The sequence below is a fragment of the Mesoplodon mirus genome, assembly GCF_964341445.2.
Source record: "Mesoplodon mirus genome assembly, chromosome: 15".
Taxonomy (NCBI): domain Eukaryota; kingdom Metazoa; phylum Chordata; class Mammalia; order Artiodactyla; family Ziphiidae; genus Mesoplodon; species Mesoplodon mirus.
This window is the reverse complement of record NC_138991.1, coordinates 80,733,228-80,752,379: the sequence shown is the minus strand read 5'-3', so window position 1 is coordinate 80,752,379 and position 19,152 is coordinate 80,733,228. Positions and strand designations below refer to the sequence as shown.

At 38.2% G+C, this 19,152-nt stretch overlaps 1 protein-coding gene across 3 annotated transcripts in view; it reads right to left on the bottom strand.

The window, feature by feature from the left end:
* MACROD2 (mono-ADP ribosylhydrolase 2) overlaps positions 1–19,152 on the bottom strand; it is a 1,980,208-nt gene that overhangs the window by 4,943 nt on the left and 1,956,113 nt on the right. For all 3 annotated transcript variants that reach the window (XM_082645906.1, XM_082645907.1, XM_082645908.1), the window contains 2 exons: positions 15,246–15,323; positions 12,089–12,157 (listed from right to left, as the gene is read on the bottom strand). In XM_082645906.1, coding sequence (XP_082502032.1) covers positions 12,096–12,157; positions 15,246–15,323 — 140 coding nt within the window. In that variant the 3' untranslated portion in view covers positions 12,089–12,095. The remainder of the gene's footprint in view (positions 1–12,088; positions 12,158–15,245; positions 15,324–19,152) is intronic.

Genomic DNA, 19,152 nt, shown 5'->3' with positions numbered 1-19,152 from the left:
GTTGCCTGCCTACACTGCCACCCTGATGGTGAGCCCTGAGGAGGCTCAGGATGAGAAAGAACAGGATACAGGATACAAAAGATAATGACCTCATGCTGTGTAGCCATGCCCGTTGGGGAACCCACTCATCTTAATTAAAACTTGCTCTGCTGGGGACACAAATAAGAACTGGCCATTCCATGATCTGAGCACTGTGGTGGTCTTATACCACTAGAGGGAAAACCTAAGACATGTAAGAGAAGCTGAAACAGCTCTGGGGCAAAACCTAGAGGAGTTACGCTCACAAGTGGCACATTGCCCACCACAGGATCATCGCTAGTGATTTTATTTTGACAAACCAACCTCTGAATGGGGAATAAAGCTTTCAAAACAAAAAGCAAAAGGAACAACAGATTGCAAGCCTCCAACTTAATACCCTAGCCAGGCTTATATACCTACAAAATTGACTGACTTACCTGGGAATATCGTGTTCTGATAATGACTAAGAATGGGGCTCTTTTATTGCATATTCAGTTAAGTTAAAAAAAAAAAAAAAAGCCTGCTTGATAAAAAAAAAAACATCTTTTCAGAATTCTGACCTTAAAGAAACAAAAGCCCTTCTAGGGGTAACTTGCATTTCTCTTCCTCTGCCTTTGAAATGTAAATGTTCTACCTGTTCTTCTTTAGGCATTTGTGTGTGTGTGTGTGTGTGTGTGTGTGTGTGTGGTCTCTAACAACCAAAAGGTACACATATGGTATACATTTGTCATCCAATTGAAGAGACTGGGGTCCTGAGCAGTCTTTTTTTTTTCTGGCTGTGCGAACTCTCAGGGGCTTTTTGCCATCTAAACCTTTGGTGCGTTAGCTTGTACAACGAAGGCCTTTACTTTCTTAAACTATTTTGAGGAGTAAACTTTCTGGATCTTGTTTAGGTGGCATCTTTTGCATCTCTTCTGGGGAAGCCTCTTGTATCTTATTGGTTTGAGTCACTATTAAGATATATCTCATTAATGGCCAGATGATGGTTCCTTTAAATTGGACTTCTGAATTGGTAAATTTTTAGAATGCTCTCATTATAAGCAGCCATTTTATTGGTACTTATTAAAAAAGAAAGAAATTAAAGGGTGGAAAATATATCTAATGGTTAGTTTAAAACAAACAAGAAAAAACAGCTTGTGAACTTTTGCTTAATTATATTGTGGGATAGACATGTTTCACTGGGGAATGCTTCCCCTAGTTGGTATTATAAGACAGGGCATATAGATCTGCCTCTCAGGAAATATTAATTAAACATACTAAAGGAAACCAATAAGGCTACCTGAACTTTATAAAGTGAAAACTGAGAACTAATATTCAAGGGCTAATAATAATAAAATTAGTGATTTTGCTCTGGGTTTTAACTTGCGCACTCAGAAAGAGGGCCTTGTTGATGGTCTTATGCAAGTTTTTAAAGGCATGATAAATTAAACCCTCAAGTCCTAGAACACAGAACTCTTAAATTTCAGTTCAGTTGGCAATATTCGCACTGAAAAGCAAATTAAATAAAATATAGCTGGGCAAATCAATTTTTTAATATCATTTAGGTGACCCGTTCTTTGGGGAATTAAAAGCAACTGTCTTTGCCTTCCATTAAATCTCTACAAATCAGAAATGTAAATACAGCCCACAATGACCTGAGACTGAACCTAATCAGCTCAACCAAGTAGAACCGGAAACCAAAGGCAAAAAAAGGGCAAAAGTGGCCCTTTTAAACTCCAACTGTTACTGAATGCAAGTTTGTGCACCTGGCACACAGGGAGGCCAAACAAACAAAACGTCAGAGTTTGGAGCAGAGAGGTTTATTGCAGGGCCAAGCAAGGAAAATGGGTAGCTCATGCCCAAAAACTCTGAACTCCCCGATGGTTTTTGGGGAGAAGTTTTTAATAGGCAAAATGTGGGGTGAGGGCTACAGGGTGTATGACTTTCTTCCAACTGGTTGGTGGTGAGGTAACGGGGCGGTGCTCCAGGAATCTTGTGCTCAGCCTGAAATTACCATCCTCCACCTGGGTGGGGGCCTTAGTTCCTGCAGAAGAAACTCAAAGGTATTGTTATGTATATCCCTTGAAGGAGGAACCAGGATCCTGCTTTAATCTCTGCGCTATTGTTTCTTGACTGCTCCTCCTTTGTTTCTGCATTGCCTCACTTCCCTGATGAGCAGCTGTTTGAATCTGCCCTTTGTAACAAAGGGAAGGGTCAAGGGAGGCAGAATGAAGCTTATTTCCTACAAAGAAATGGGGGACATGGAAAGGATTTGTACCCAGGAGGGCCCCACGAGTCCTGCTCAGTTTCAAAACTCCTGGGAAGGCTCTCAGCCAAAATCTAATTCATAGCCTCCTAAGGGTTTATCAAGAATAAATACAAATCTTAAAGCCTTTTCCATAAATAGTAAAGCCTTAATCATCTGAACAAGCAACTTTAATTTATTCCAGTTGTTCTTTATAAAGTAGTAAGCTTATATTGTATTATTTAATTCATAACTAAGTTTTTAAAGTGAGGCTATGACATCTCCAGTTTTGTCTGGTTATATGTCTGTGTACATGTTATACGTATGAGATGTGTCTACCTCTGGAAAATATCAAAATTAAACTTATAAAAGCTCTATTTAATTGACTTAAAAGTAAGTGCTTACAAACTAAATATTTCTAAATATGAAAGAAACTACCCAGAATGAATTTCAGGTTCACATGATCTAGAAAGTATTCAATATTAAATTAACGTGGTATTAAAGCTAGCTTAAGCTTGCTGGTTTATTGTACCTAGGTTTACTGAAGGTCAATACATGTTATTTCTGTTACAGAGTTTGTCAACAACAACAAAAGTTAACTTGGTATGATGAAATTCTTATAAGTAGATTAAATAAGAGTTTTTGGGTGAACTCTTTAGAAATAATTAAGTTTTAGGAATGTCTACTTGAAAATAATCTCTCCAAATATCTGGTAACTTGAAACTTCAGAATTGTGCTAAATTAAGTTAAATGATGAGTTTGTTGAATAGCTAGGTCATTCCCAAATAAAATAAGATACTGAAAAAATGACTGAACCTTGGCTTCCCTTTAGAGAGTAACTAAAGTTGTTTAGAACTATTAATAAATGTTTGGTGCCACACTGGGATATTTTTATAAGAAAGCACATGTTTTTAGAAATTATTATTGGTATTTATGTTTGCCAAACTATAGAGTGCTAATGTAGAAGACAGTTCATAATTGCTTCTTAGTTTTCACTAGAAATTAAGGTTTTTAAGAGTTGAGGATTCTAAACATGTAATTAAAGCTAACAGAAATAATAAAGGAACCATTTCAGTAGGAAAGTAAGATGTGTGTTGTGAACAAAAGAAGGTATGAAAAATGGAATTGCATTTTGTTAAGGGAAAAGAAAGTAATTTTGTCCTAGAGCTGGTTGTTTCTAGATGTGGGGAAAATTAAGGGACAAAATAATATGCATGCAGAAAGGGGTGGAAAAGGAACCCTGAGAATACAGTTTTGTTCATGGTCAGGATTGGCTGAATTTAATTAGGTAGATGGATGGCTTTTCTTGTTAAAAGTAAGCTGGTACAAGACTGGAGTTTCACTTTCTCTCTCTGTTAAGAAAACAAAGTTTTTTTGAAGTGCTGCTTTGCTAGCAGATTGTGTGAGCTTCTGTGCCTTTAAGTGACCTGTATTTACTTTTGAAATCTTTTGTAACTTTGGTTAAGTGAACAAGCTGTGATCCTATTTGACCAAGTGTTTTAAAACTTTTGACCTTCAGCTAACTTTACAGTGCTTCAGAGGGCCCCTAAGAAATCTCAGAGAAGAATATCAAACTAATTGGGCTTATGGTAAGTTAAATTACTTGAGAAACATTGTCAAGTAATTAGAGATGAACCTTAGGTTATATTTTATGGATAAATGTCATTAGTATAGATATCCCAAAATGTATATGAAATTCCTAAAAATCTGATATGCCCTGGTATAATGTTATCAGTCATAATTCTAGTTATTATCTTAAAAATGTTATGTCACAGGAGTATCCAAGTTTCTTGTCAATTGCATTGTAATCATATCTTTAACCATGTCATTTTCAGTCTTGTTGTTTATAGACAATCATTGTTTTACTCTGATAATTTTATAAAATGAACTGCAAGAAAATTCATAAGAAGGATTTTTAACAAATATAAGTTTCTGATAACTTTTAGATGATACCGCTGAACTGTGTAAGAAATTACAAAACTCTAATGGAAAACCTGAAGACTTCATCCAGCTCATCAGGAATTAATCTTTTTTATCTTTTTTTACTGTCTCTCAAATTTCTTTGCTAGTGATACACAGAATACAAAAGGAATAGTTTGACAAGTTACAATCAGTTCAGTTTGGGATACATTGAGTATGACTCTGAAACTCCAAGGAGAGTCCTAGATATAGAATTAAGTTGATTTTTTTCATACAAAATTATCTAGTACAATATATTGACTGATCAATATAATGCCAACTTATAATAACACCAAGTTCTCATTATATGTGGGTCATTTCTTGAGCACTCTGAACTGTTACATTGACATACAGTACTTGCCCACTCCCATGCCAACATTACACTAGTTTTATTTTAAAAGTCTTGTTACTGCATAGATAAGTCTCTACACCTTGTCACTACCACATCTTCTTCCTCTTCAAAATTGTCTTGGCTGTTTCCGTTCTTCTCTTTTTTTTTATACAGCAGGTTCTTATTAGTCATCAATTTCATACACATCAGTGTATACATGTCAATCCCAATTGCACAATTTGTCACACACACCCCCACCCCCATCCCCCTGCCGCTTTCCCCCTTTGGTGTCCATACATTTGTTCTCTATATCTGTGTCTCAATTTCTGCCCTGCAAACCAGTTCTTCTGTACCATTTTTCTAGGTTCCACATATATGCATTAATATACGATATTTGTTTTTCTCTTTCTAACTTCACTCTGTATGACAGTCTCTAGGTCCATCCACGTCTCAACAAATGACCCAATTTCATTCCTTCTTTTGGCTGAGTAATATTCCATTGTATAGATGTATCACATCTTCTTTAACCATTCATCTGTCGATGGGCATTGAGGTTGCTTCCATGACCTGGCTATGGTAAATAGTGCTGCAGTGAACGTTGGGGTGCATGTGTCTTTTTGAATTACAGTTTTCTCTGGGTATATGCCCAGTTGTGGGATTGCTGGATCACATGGTAATTTTATTTTTAGTTTTCTAAGGAACCTCCATACTGTTCTCCATAATGGCTGTATTAATTTACATTCCCACCAACACTGCAAGAGTGTTCCCTTTCCTCCACACCCTCACCAGCATTTGTTGTTTGTAGATTTTCTGATGATGCCCATTCTAACTGGTGTGAGGTGATACCTCACTGTAGTTTTGATTTGCATTTCTCTAATAATTAGTGATGTTGAGCAGCTTTTCATGTGCTTCTTGGCCATCTGTATGTCTTCTTTGGAGAAATGTCTATTTAGGTCTTCTACCCATTTTTGGATTGGGTTGTTTGTTTTTTTCATATTGAGCTGCATGAGCTGTATATATATTTTGGAGATTAACCCTTTGTCTGCTGATTTGTTTGCAAATATTTTCTCCCATTCTGAGGGTTGTCTTTTCATCTTGTTTATGGTTTCCTTTGCTGTGCAAAAGCTTCAAAGTGTCATTAGGTCCCATTTGTTTATTTTTTGTTTTTATTTCCATTATTCTAGGAGGTGGATCAAAAAAGATCTTGCTGTGATTTATGTCAAAGAGTGTTCTTCCTGTGTTTTCCTCTAAGAATTTTATAGTGTCTGGTCTTACATTTAGGTGTCGAATCCATTTTGAGTTTATTTTTGTGTATGGTGTTAGGGAGTGTTCTAATTTCATTCTTTTACATGTAACTGTCCAGTTTTCCCAGTACCACCTACTGAAGAGGCTGTCTTTTCTCCACTGTATACCCTTGCCTCCTTTGTCATAGATTATTTGACCATAGGTGCATGGGTTTATCTCTGGGCTTTCTATCTTGTTCCATTGATCTATGTTTCTGTTTTTGTGCCAGTACCATATTGTCTTGATCACTGTAGCTTTGTAGTATAGTCTGAAGTCAGGGAGTCTGATTCCTCCAGCTGCATTATTTTCCCTCAAGACTGCTTTGGCTATTCGGGGTCTTTTGTGTCTCCATACAAATTTTAAGATTCTTAGTTCTAGTTCTGTAAAAAATGCCATTGGTAATTTGATAGGGATTGCATTGAATCTATAGATTGCTTTGGGTAATGTAGTCACTTTCACAATATTGATTATTCCAATCCAAGAACATGGTTTATCTCACCATCTGTTGGTATCACCTTTAATTTCTTTCATCAGTGTCTTATAGTTTTCTGTATACAGGTCTTTTGTCTCCCTAGGTAGGTTTACTCCTAGGTATTTTTTTTTGTTGTTGTTGCAGTGGTAAATGGGAGTGTTTCCTTAATTTCTCTTTCAGATTCTTCATCATTAGTGTATAGGAATGCAAGAGATTTCTGTGCATTAATTTTGTATCCTGCCACTTTACCAAATTCATTGATTAGCTCTAGTAGTTTTCTGGTGGCATCTTTAGGATTCTCTATGTATTGTATCATGTCATCTGCAAACAGTGACAGTTTTCCTTCTTCTTTTCCAATTTGTATTCCTTTTATTTCTTTTCTTCTCTGATTGCCGTGGCTACGACTTCCAAAACTATGTTGAAAAACAGTGATGACAGTGGACATCCTTGTTCTGTTCCTGATCTTAGAGGAAATGCTTTCAGTTTTTCACCATTGAGATTGATGTTTGCTGTGGGTTTGTTGTATATGGCCTTTATTATGTTGAGGTAAATTCCCTCTGTGCCCACTTTCTGGAGAGTTTGTATCATAAATGGGTGTTGAATTTTGTCAAAAGCTTTTTCTACATCTATTGAGATGATCATATGGTTTTTATTGTTCAATTTGTTAATATGGTGTATCACATTGATTGATTTGTGTATATTGAAGAATCCTTGCATCCCTGAGATAAATCCCACTGGTGTATGATCCTTTCAATGTGTTGTTGGATTCTGTTTGCGAGTATTTTGTTGAGTATTTCTGCATCTATATTCATCAGTTATATTGGTCTGTAACTTTCTTTTTTTGTAGTATCTTTATCTGGTTTTGGTATCAGGGTGATGGTGGCCTCATAGAATGAGTTTGGGAGTGTTCCTTCCTCTGCAATATTTTGGAAGAGTTTGAGAAGGATGGATGTTAGCTCTTCTTTAAATGTTTGATAGAATTCACCTGTGCAGCCATCTGGTCCAGGACTTTTGTTTCTTGGAAGCTTTTTAATCCCAGTTTCAATTTCATTACCTGTGATTGGTCTGTTCATATTTTCTATTTCTTCCTGGTTCAGTCTTGGAAGGTTATACCTTTCTAAGAATTTGTCCATTTCTTCCAGGTTGTCCATTTTTTTGTCATAGAGTTGCTTGTAGTAGTCTCTTAGGATGCTTTGTATTTTTGCAGTAACTTCTCCTTTTTCATTTCTAGTTTTATTGATTTGAGTCCTCTCCCTCCTTTTCTTGATGAGTCTGGCTAATGGTTTATCAATTTTGTGTATCTTCTCAAAGAACCAGCTTTTAGTTGTATTGATCTTTGCTATTGTTTTCTTTGTTTCTATTTCATTTATTTCTGCTCTGATCTTTATGATTTCTTTCCTTCTGCTAACTTTGGGTTTTGTTTGTTCTTCTTTCTCTATTTCCTTTAGGTGTAAGGTTAGATTGTTTATTTGAGATTTTTCTTGTTTCTTCAGGTAGGCTTGTATAGCTATAAACTTCCCTCTTAGAACTGCTTTTACTGCATCCCATAGGTTTTGGATCGTCATGTTTTCATTATCATTTGTCTCTGTATTTTTTTAATTTCCTCTTTGATTTTTTTAGTGATCTCTTGGTTATTTAGTAACGTATTGTTCAGCCTCCATGTGTTTGTGTTTTTTACATTTTTTTCCCTGTAATTCATTTCTAATCTCATAGCGTTGTGGCCAGAAAAGATGCTTGATGTGATTTCAATTTTCTTAAATATACTGCGGCTTGATTTGTGACCCAAGGTGTGATCTATCCTGCAGAATGTTCTGTGCATACTTGAGAAGAAAGTGTAATCTGGTGTTTTTGGATGCAATGTCCTATAAATATCAATTGAATCTATCTGGTCTATTGTGTCATTTAAAGCTTCTGTTTCATTATTTATTTTCATTTTGGATGATCTGTCCATTGGTGTAAGTGAGGTGTTAAAGTCCCCCACTATTATTGTGTTACTGCCGATTTATAGCTGTTAAAAGTTTCCTTATGTATTGAGGTGCTCCTATGTTGGGTGCATATATATTTATAATTGTTACATCTCCTTCATGGATTGATCTCCTCACCTTTATGTAGTGTCCTTCCTTGTCTCTTGTAACATTCTTTATTTTAAAGCTTATTTTATCTGATATGAGTATTGCTACTCCAGCTTTCTTTTGATTTCCATTGGCATGGAATATCTTTTTCCATCCCCTCACTTTCAGTCTGTATGTGTCCCTAGGTCTGCAGTGGGTCTCTTGTAGACAGCATATATATATGGGTCTTGTTTTTGTATCCATTCAGCAAGCCTGTGTCTTTTGGTTGGAGCATTTAATCTATTCACCTTTAAGGTAATTATCGATATGTATGTTCCTATTAACATTTTCTCAATTTCTTTGGGTTTTTGTAGGTCCTTCTCTTGTGTTTCCCACTCAGAAAAGTTCCTTTAGCATTTGTTGTAGAGCTGGTTTGGTGGTGCTGAATTCTCTTGGCTTTTGCTTGTCTGTAAAGCTTTTGATTTCTCCATGGAATCTGAATGAGATCCTTGCTGGGTAGAGTAATCTTGGTAGTAGGTTCTTCCCTTTTATCACTTTAAGTATATCATGCCACTCCCTTCTGGCTTGTCGAGTTTCTGCTGAGAAATCAGCTGTTAACCTTACGGGAGTTCCCTTGTATGTTGTCATTTTTCCCTTGCTGCTTTCAATAATTTTTCTTTGTCTTTAATTTTTGCCAGTTTGATTACTATGTGTCTTCGCATGTTTCTCCTTAGGTTTATCCTGTATGGGACTCTCGTGGCTATTTCCTTTCCCATGTTAGGGAAGTTTTTGACTATAATCTTTACAAATATTTTCTTGGTTCCTTTCTCTCTCTCTTCTCCTTCTGGGACCCCTATAATGCGAATGTTGTTGCATTTAATGTTGTCCCAGAGGTCTCTTAGGCTGTCTCATTTCTTTTCATTCTTTTCTTTTTTATTCCGTACCGCAGCAGTGAATTCCACCATTCTGTCTTCCAGGTCACTTATCCGTTTTTCTGCCTCAGTTATTCTTCTATTGATTCCTTCTAGTGTAGTTTTCATTTCAGTTATTGTATTGTTCATCTCTGTTTGTTTGTCCTTTAATTCTTCTAGGTCTTTGTTAAACATTTCTTGCATCTCCATCTTTGCCTCCATTGTTTTTCCGAGGTCCTCGATCATCTTCACTATCACTATTCTGAATTCTTTTTCTGGAAGGTTGCCTATCTCCACTTCATTTGGTTGTTTTTCTGGGGTTTTTATCTTGTTCCTTCATCTGGTACATAGCTATCTGCTTTTTCATCTCGTCTATCTTTCTGTGAATGTGGTTTTTGTTCCACAGGCTGCAGGATTGTAGTTCTTCTTGCTTCTGCTCTCTGCCCTCTGGTGGATGAGGCTATCTAAGAGGTTTGTGCAAGTTTCCTGATGGGAGGGACTGGTGGTGAGTAGAGCTGACTGTTTCTCTGGTGGGCAGAGCTCAGTAAAACTTTATTCTGCTTGACTGCTGATGGGTGGGGCTGCGTTCCCTCCCTGTTGGTTGTTTGGCCTGAGGCAACCCAACACTTGAACCTACCTGGGCTCTTTGGTGGGGCTAATGGCAGACTCTGGGAGGGCTCACGCCAAGGAGTACTTCCCACAACTTCTGCTGCCAGTGTCCTTTTCCCCACAGTGAGCCACAGCCACCCCCTGCCTCTGCAGGAGACCCTCCAACAGTAGCAGATAGGTCTGGTTCAGTCTCTATGGGGTCACTGTTCCTTCTCCTGGGTCCTGATGTGCACACTACTTTGTGTGTGCCCTCCAAGAGTGGAGTCTCTGTTTCCCCCAGTCCTGTCGAAGTCCTGCAATCCAATCCCGCTAGCCTTCAAAATCTGATTCTCTAGGAATTCCTCCTCCTGTTGACAGACCCCCCAGGTTGGGAAGCCTGACGTGGGGCTCAGAACCTTCACTCCAGTCAGTGGACTTCTGGTATAAGTGTTCTCCAGTCTGTGAGTCACCCACCCAGCAGTTATGGGATTTGATTTTACTGTGATTGTGTCTCTCCCACCGTCTCATTGTGGCTTCTCCTTTGTCTTTGGATGTGGGGTATCTTTTTTGGTGAGTTCCAGTGTCTTCCTGTCGATGATTGTCCAGCAGCTAGTTGTGATTCTGGTGTTCTCGCAAGAGGGAGTGAGAGCACGTCCTTCTACTCCACTGTCTTGGTTCTTGTTTCAGAACTTCATCAGAAATTAATTAACTGATAAATATAATTAATAATTTTATGACTTTCTGAAATATACTTGTAAGGTTTTTTTTCCAGAAAAAAATATTTTCTCTTCTGCTATGACCTACACGTTGATAAAGTATACCTTTGTAGAAAAAGATGAAACATTTATCTTTTTCTCTCTACCTGATTCTTCTAGAATTTGGCTTCTCCAGCTAGCTCTCCTGTGGACTTGATGGTTCAACCAGATTAGTACTAGTTATACTAATCATAATAATTTGTTCTTTTTTGCTTCCAAATGCTGGTCCAATTTATGACCATGGGGAAGCACCGTGAATGAAAAATGTTGCCTGTCATATTCTGTTGCTCCATGGTAAGGCGTCAGCCACCCCTAATGGTGCACCCCGAGGGGACTCAGGATGGGAAAGAACAGGATACTGGCCCCAGATAGCTAAGCTGCATATCAAAGGAATGATTCCAAAGAGCCCAGATTCTTGCATCTTCCCATAAGTAGAAAAGGGCTAAATTCATTAACTTTAGATATCTTGTTTTCTTTAATTAACTACTAATCTTTTCATGTTCTGACTACCTGGTCTTTGTTGTAAAACTCCTACAGTTCCTGCTTCCCCCTTACCTCTTCAGAGCAGTCCTGCAGAGCTACCCTAGGTTTGAAATCCTCAGAAGGTCCACCAAATAAAACATAATTCTCAGCTTTTAGGTTGTGCTTTTTTTTTTCCAGTCAACAGAGGCAATGGTATCAACACATTTGTGTCTTGCCCTGGATGATGCACAATTCATTTACCGCATAATTTTTTTTCACAGCTTGGTATTTTAAGCTAGGAATCAGAATAGCTAGGCTGGCTTCTTCTCTCTAATTCTTCTCTCCAGCCCTCAAGATACAAAAAAGGGTTACAGACCACTCATTATTCTAGATATACTTCAGTCTTGGCTGAGTGATTTAGAATGTTGGTCTGGAAAAACTCCTAAACATCATCTGGCCCCAGCTTTGTTCCCGTGGAATTCCCTGAGGCTCATTCAGCTCAACAAACCTTTGTGTAGAGGCGCAGGTCCACAGGTAGTGGTGTGAGAGGACGGGACATAAGGCAGGTTTCTATCAGCCCAAATACACTCAAATGCCTTTCACATTGTTCAGGGCAAAGTTTAGTGTTAGGCTTAACAACAGATATACTAAACAACTCAGCAGGTAACTTCTGGAAAAGCAATGCTTCAGAATCAGCTTGGGGTTGCTGAAATAATTTGATCACTCCAGGAAGCCAGGAGGTGAGATGCATGGAAAATTTTTTTTCTTGTCATCAAAGCTCAGAAAACCAGGGTATTGCATGATCTGGATATGCTGTAGCTTATCTTTTTCCTTTAAAGATGGTAAGTTTCTTACAATATGTTATTTAGTATATATATTTTAAAAGTTTAGCCTGAGGCTAAACTTATAAACGTTTAAAAGTTCTATCCATGGGACTGGATAGAACTGAGGGGAATCCAACATGCCTTTTACAAACAGTTTCTATGACTGGCCCATTTAATCAATTGAAAATCTTATAACAGAGGCAACTTACCTATTAGTTAATCTTCTTGCTGACTCTCTGTTGGGTCATTTACACTGTCAACCTGGTTACTCATTTCAACTGGAACCAGAAAGGAAAACAAAAAGGTTAAAGGTTTGTTAAACCCAAATCTCTTCAACATATTAAAATGGCCTGTGAATTGTTACATTCCTGATTTCCTATCATCTTATACTTCTTTCAGTTTGTTTTCATTCATTCAAGATTTGGGGACCACTCTTATAGATTTTTACTTGTGGGGGGATGGGGAGGGCAGAGTTGCTTCTTTACTAAACTGTGGGGGCTGAGTTGTCATTTCATACCACATTTTTGGGTTGATATTTTGTGTGTATTTATCACCATCCTTAGGTAAATTCAAAGGCCTTAATAGATGTCTCAGAAAATAAAGAGGAAACAAAGCAAACCAGATCATCGACATGCAGAGGGGTAAGCAGCTCCCTCTAAAACAGCAATGCCAGCAGGCCTGCTTGGTTTGCCACGTCTTCAATTTTGAAATTCAAAACTGACACTGCATGTAAACTTGCCCGTGGGTGCACTGGCCACCCTGAAATAGAAAAGCAAAGCATCTAACCAGATGGCACAGCAGTGATACAACGTGTGCTTTTCCTTTACCGTGTGTTCTGTGTAAGCATTTGCATACAGGTAGCACACACAGTTAATTAGTAACACCGCTGTCTAGGAGGAGCCCAGAGCAGGCACAGCGGACACCGGAAATTTCCAAGGGTCAGTAGGTTTCATTAGACTGGTACTTTTAAAGCATCAGAGCCCGTATTGTAAACTGCAAGACTCATACAGATGAACAATGGCTAGGCCAAACCTAACAACAGAATTCTGACTTCAAACCTTTGTAGCGAGCAGCTCAGAATGGTCAGGACTTGGTCAGTGACTGCCGGCTTTCCTGTACTTTACTCCATGCTCCCAACACAGGACCAGCCAGGGAAAGCCAAATACGTTCCTAAACCAATCAGCCACTTCTAGTTAGCCCAAGTGCAGCTTCCCCTTACCAGCAACCTCCAATCAAGGATGCTTGAAGTCTTCCCTCTTGTTAGAAGCTCCCCACTTCCCTCCCTGCCTTTGAGTTGGCCAAACACAAGTGATAATGGCTGTGTGACACCCATGCTTTGGTAAGCTCTGAATAAGTAACCTGTTTGTTCTCATTTGGATAGTCTTCATTTGTTGGAACAAAAGCAACAATCCAAATCTATTTTACTTTTTTTTTTTTTTTTTTTTGCGGTACGCCGGTCTCTCACTGTTGTGGTCTCTCCCATTGCAGAGCACAGGCTCCAGACGCGCAGGCTCAGTGGCCACGGCTCACGGGCCCAGCCGCTCCGCGGCATGTGGGATCTTCCCAGACCGGGGCACGAACCCGTGTCTCCTGCGTCGGCAGGCAGACTCTCAACCACTGTGCCACCAGGGAAGCCCAAAGTCTCTTTTACTTTAATCGAGTTTTCATGTTCAAAAAAACAGTGGCAGGTGCTGGATCTCACATTCCAAAGAGACTTGAAAGAGGGAATAACATGGGGTGGCAGCCCACCCAACTCTCTCTCAAGGAGGAAGGTTTTAAAATCAGGTCTCTTTGTTCCTCCTGCAAACTAGCCTTGGTTTCTAATGATGGGTGAGCCCATTCTTTACCCCAGGTATAAACTGGCCAGTTACAGGAAGTGTACCTCTAAAAGAAGAATAATGTATGCACTTTCTATCCTGGTCTACAAAAATATGGGTGAGTATTCCTTTCTCCAGCCCAAGGGTCCCTAGTTCCAAAACCAAAGCCTAATAAGTGTTAGTATGAAAAGCGTTTCATGATCAAATAAGTTTGGGAAAAGCAATGTTAAATTATGTTAAGAAGTTTCTTTACAGCTGAGACTTTGGAAAGCCTGGAATGTGCATGGCAAATCTCCAAGCGAGGACTAAAACTCAGTATTTCCCACATTTATCTCCCTTTATTCATTGAGCATTGCATGGACCTGGTATTCTTTGGAACATGCTTTGCAGAGAAATAGTTAAGAACCATGCCTATAGTGTCACAGCAAGGCTGGGGCAGGTTTCATTCAACTGAGGATCACCAACATGGGGTGGCTTTTAATGGACGAATCTGGGGTTTGACAACATTATTCCCCTAGATAAAGCAGGCCCAGGGGTTAAAAAAAAATCAGTTTGTATTGGGTGTATGATAGGCTTAAAGATGTATTGTAGAACATGGGGAATATAGCCAATATTTTGTAATAACTATAAATGGAAAGTGACCTTTAAAAAATTGTATACATTTTTTAAAAAATTAAAAAAATACTTAATTAAAAAATCAGCTGGTGCAGAAGGGCTTATAATTAAGGGAGGCAATTAGGTGAAGGCAAGCCTTGTAGCAGGGTGGAATGCATGGTATAGGAAACCATTTAAAACCACCAAGTAACTTCTACCAGTGGCTGAAATTTTCCCAAGGTCATTATCAACTCAAAGTAATTGGCTTTGTTTTCCTGGCTGAAATAACCCAAACAACAATATATATATATAAACAGTTGATCACTGAACAATAATTCTGGTTCTCTTAAGCTCTGTGGGCAAGTGGAATTAAATATTTAGAAATCATGTGTGCTCAAATAGTTTTTCTAAATGATGATATTTCAAAGGGTTTCCAGTATCATTGTACAGGGGCAAGGCTATAATATTCCTGAGGCTCACAATTTCTAGATGCCTTCAAAGTGAGATGTGACTAAAAGAACGTTTTTGTAAATTTATTTATAAAGTACTTTTAAAGACGCACTGTGTTTTTGGCCAAGCCATCTGATGTGTGATACAGTGAAGTGAAGTGATGAAGGTCCAAGAATAACCTTAGGCCAAACTCAAGCCAGGACTCCTCTGAATGCTGAGTGCTTGCTGAGTGTTTCCATAAAGTTCACCAGCTAGGCTTCAGTTTAGCCTTGGAATTACCCACTGTTCCTCGGTATTGGGAAGTAAGATTAAACTGAGGCCCATGCTGTTTTTTTCAAAAGGCTGCCAATTTTGTTAGTTCCCAGTAGAAAATGGTTTTTGAACTTTACCTTGTTCAAACTGAATATGTTGACTCATAGCATAGACAGCTCCCTTAATCCTAGATGACACAGAGAAAATGTGCCAGATTTGTAGTTTGTGTGACTCAAATAGCTCAGAAACTTACCATCGGGACTTGTAGAATTTTCTGTGTCACCAGAGCCTTCGCTTTTCACAGGAACGCTAGGTGTGTCCTCGCCTTGAGCTGAAAAAGAAGGTAGTCCTTGATGAACAGAGAATTAGAACAGCCTGACTGCCAATTGTTTTGTCACCCTCCATTGCCCTCCTAAGTTTAAAAATACTCCTGGGATTGAACTTCTTTTCAGAAAAGCTTAAAGGAGCAAATAGTAGGTTGAGTTGCTTGAATACTTTAGTGCTGTCGTGTTCTAAATTCTAATGTGTGAGATAATCACATACATACATGCACGAGGTCTCAAATAAGCAGCAAAACTTGGTTTAATCAGAACCACCCACAGGTTGAATTTGGGGAAGTTTGTGTGTGAGTTTATGTAGCTTAAACTTTGAAGAGAATGAAAAAAGAAAACCTATTTTGCTTCAGGCATGCCTGAAAGCTGAAAGATTCATTCTCCTGGCAGTGAAGTTTAAACACAAGTGAAGGGCTCAGTTGCTCCCCTAGAAGACCTCAGATGCTGCCATTTTGGATTGCTGAGAATCCTGTCTTTAGTTAATTTCTGTTGTCATTGTTCTCTATTTACACAGTTTCATAAGGCTTGTCATCACTTGCTGTGGCTGAAGCTATATAACATGCTTAAATGTAGTTGTAAGGAGACTGTTTTTCTTGATCCGATATTTGTACATATAGAAAAAATGATCACTATAATAAGTCTAGTTAACATCCATATTTCTTATTGTGAGAAAATGTACAGATAGTCTAAAGGACAATAATCTCTTACTTCTTAGTTAAATATCTATTATGTTTTCACAGCTTGAAGAGCCAGGGCATTTGAAAATACAAATATAGAAAGTACTACACGAGTCCATAACTTCAAAGTTATTATTTCTGTACTTTTTTTAAACAAAAGATTAAATTCAGTTTCATTACATGAATACCTGTTGAGTCCAGAGTAGGTTCAATTTGACCTTTCTGTTAGGATGAAGCAAGGCTAGGAAAGATCCAGTGTATAATCTCTTCAAAGAAAGATACCTTTAACTTGTACTCTTGGTAATGATTTAACTGAAGCTGAGAATCAAGCAGTAAGGTGACTAATCTTTGAGCCTGGGTGGATGGAAGGTAGGAAGGTCAGTACTTGACAATATATAAAACAAACAAAGTGAAGGGAGGTGTAGAGAGTCATTTAAGTGGAGATGCCAAACAAGTTTTGCATCTAATGCTGAGGAAGAAAACTGAGAATTAGACATGTGGGAATTTGGGAGATGTCCATGTAGAATAATGTTACATTGTTGATGACATGAGAGTGGATGAGAAAAGTCAGGAAGGGGATAACATAAGGAAACATGACTCATGGATACCCAAGTCCTACAAGGACAACATGAAAGTGACTGTGCCCATGAGTTCGTTTCACTAGTTCCTAAGGATGAGGTTGGGAAAACGAAAACAAAACTTGAAACTACCAGCTGAACTTAATCATGTCATATCTTTTGTCACTCTGTCAATTCTAGAAAACAGACCATTTTTCAATTGCTCATCAACACGTTCCTTACAGACACAATTACAGAAGAAACTACTGATGGAGTTTTCTAAGCTTGGGAGCAGGAAGTCTTTGCTAGTATGCCTCAAAACAGAAGTAGTTAGAAAAAATGGAACTATTTGACTTTATATAAACACAAACTTATGGGTGGAAAAGCCACCATAAGAAATGTTTAAAAAAAGAAATATTACCAGTTGAGGAAAATTATTTATACCTTTTATCATAGACAAAGGGTTAATATCTTTGATCTATAAGGTACTTCTAAACAAACAAGATTGACAATTGGATAGAAAATTGGGCAAGAAATCTAACAGGGAGTTAATTAAAAAAATAAGAATGGCCTGTAGTTGTGTGAAAATATGATTCACTTTGCTACTAATGAAAAAAATGCAAATTAAAATTACATTGAGAGGGTTTCTCTGGTTGTGCAGTGGTTAAGAAGCTGCCTGCCAATGCAGGGGACACAGATTCAAGCCCTGGTCTGGAAAGATCCCACATGCCACAGAGCAACTAACCCCCTGTGCCACAACTACTGAGCCTGCGCTCTAGCGTCCGCAAGCCACTACTGAAGCCCGCACACCTAGAGCCCGTGCTTCACAACAAGAGAAGCCAGTGCAATGAGAAGCCCGCACACCACAACTAGAGAAAGGGATTTCTGCCTAAAGTAGACTATCATACTGTAGAATAATACTCCCACCAAGAACAGCTAGAAACACTGAACAGATTATTTGAGGAAATTAAGGCATGAGAGAGCCAATAATGCAGCAGAAGCTGGAGGAGGTAAAAAATGGTGAACCTGACATTCCACATACAAAGAAGTTTAACAGAGCCTTCAGATGTTTTTTAATGAGATCTGGGGGGAGAGGGGGAAAAACTTATAGGTCAGGTCCCACCAAAGAAGAGGTGCTCTGATAAGTACCTTGAGTTTTCTGTGGGTTATACTTGGGGGGCAATGAACTTGAAATGGACCAGTTCTTAAAACAAATTGAAGGCCTACTTTTGATCAATTTAATCTCTGATTAGAGTTCAGTGTTCTACTCAATCCTACCAGCCTTTCAGAAACAAAAATAAATCCTCTCTGGAAGAAGATAAGGCCACCCAGAGGCTCAAGTTATCTCTACAGTTTTTCACACAGAGTGTCCAGCATTCAATAAAAAATTACCAGTCATTCCTGAGGAACAAGAATGGATCATTGAAAACCAAGAGCTACTCTATATGTTTATAGAGACATGTTAGAGATCTGTTTGTAGATACAACTTTAAAATATGGTTAATGTGTTTGGGTGGCAAGAGGGAGAATTCTCATGGCAAAGAAGTTTAACTGGACTAGACACTAAATAAAAAAGTCAGATGTAGGGGCCTCCCTGGTGGCGCGGTGGTTGAGAGTACGCCTGCCGATGCAGGGGATACGGGTTCGTGCCCCGGTCTGGGAGGATCCCATATGCCGCGGAGCGGCTGGGCCCGTGAGCCATGGCCGCTGGGCCTGCGCATCCGGAGCCTGTGCTCCGCAACGGGAGAGGCCACAACAGTGAGAGGCCCGCATACCGCAAAAAGGAAAAAAAAAAAAAAAAAAAAAAAAAAAAAAAAAAAAAAAAGTCAGATGTAAATTCTAGAACTGAAAATTATATAATAATTGAAGTTTAGAATTCAATAGGTGGATTTAGTGGCAATTAGACACAGCTGAAGAAGGAATTTACAAACTGAAAGCTAAGTTAGAAGAAAATATAAAGAATAAAATACAGATGAAAAGAATTAGCAGACATATGAGATAGGGTGTATCCTATGTGTAATGGGGCAAAAGCAATATTTTAAAAGATAATGGCTGATAATTTCCCAAACTGAATGGAAAATATCAAGCCACTGCTTTAAGAGTATTATGATACCCAAGCAAAATTAATGCAAAGCAAACCTTATTCAGGCCAATCAGTGTAAACTTGCAGAAAATCAAGGTTAAAGAAAAAAGTAAAGACCCATTAACTTCAAAATAGAAACAATAGGAATTATAGATGACATCTCAATAAAAATCACGGAATCCAGAGATAATGTAATGATATCTTCAAAGCAGTTAAAGAAAATATCACTAACGTAAAATTTCATACCTAGCAAAATCTTCTTTCAAACTTCCAATTTGAAATAAAATATTTTCAGGGAAAAAATAGAATTTGTTCAGGGGGAAAAACAGTAGACCTACACTGAAGGATTTTCACTATATGAAAATATAAATTCCAGGTAGATTATAGAACTATATTTGAAAGGTAACATGGAAAAAGACCTTTATATCATTAGGCAAAAATTTCTTACACAGTTACAAAACACTGACCATTATGCAAAAGACTAATAATCTGGAGAACATTTAAATTAGCAT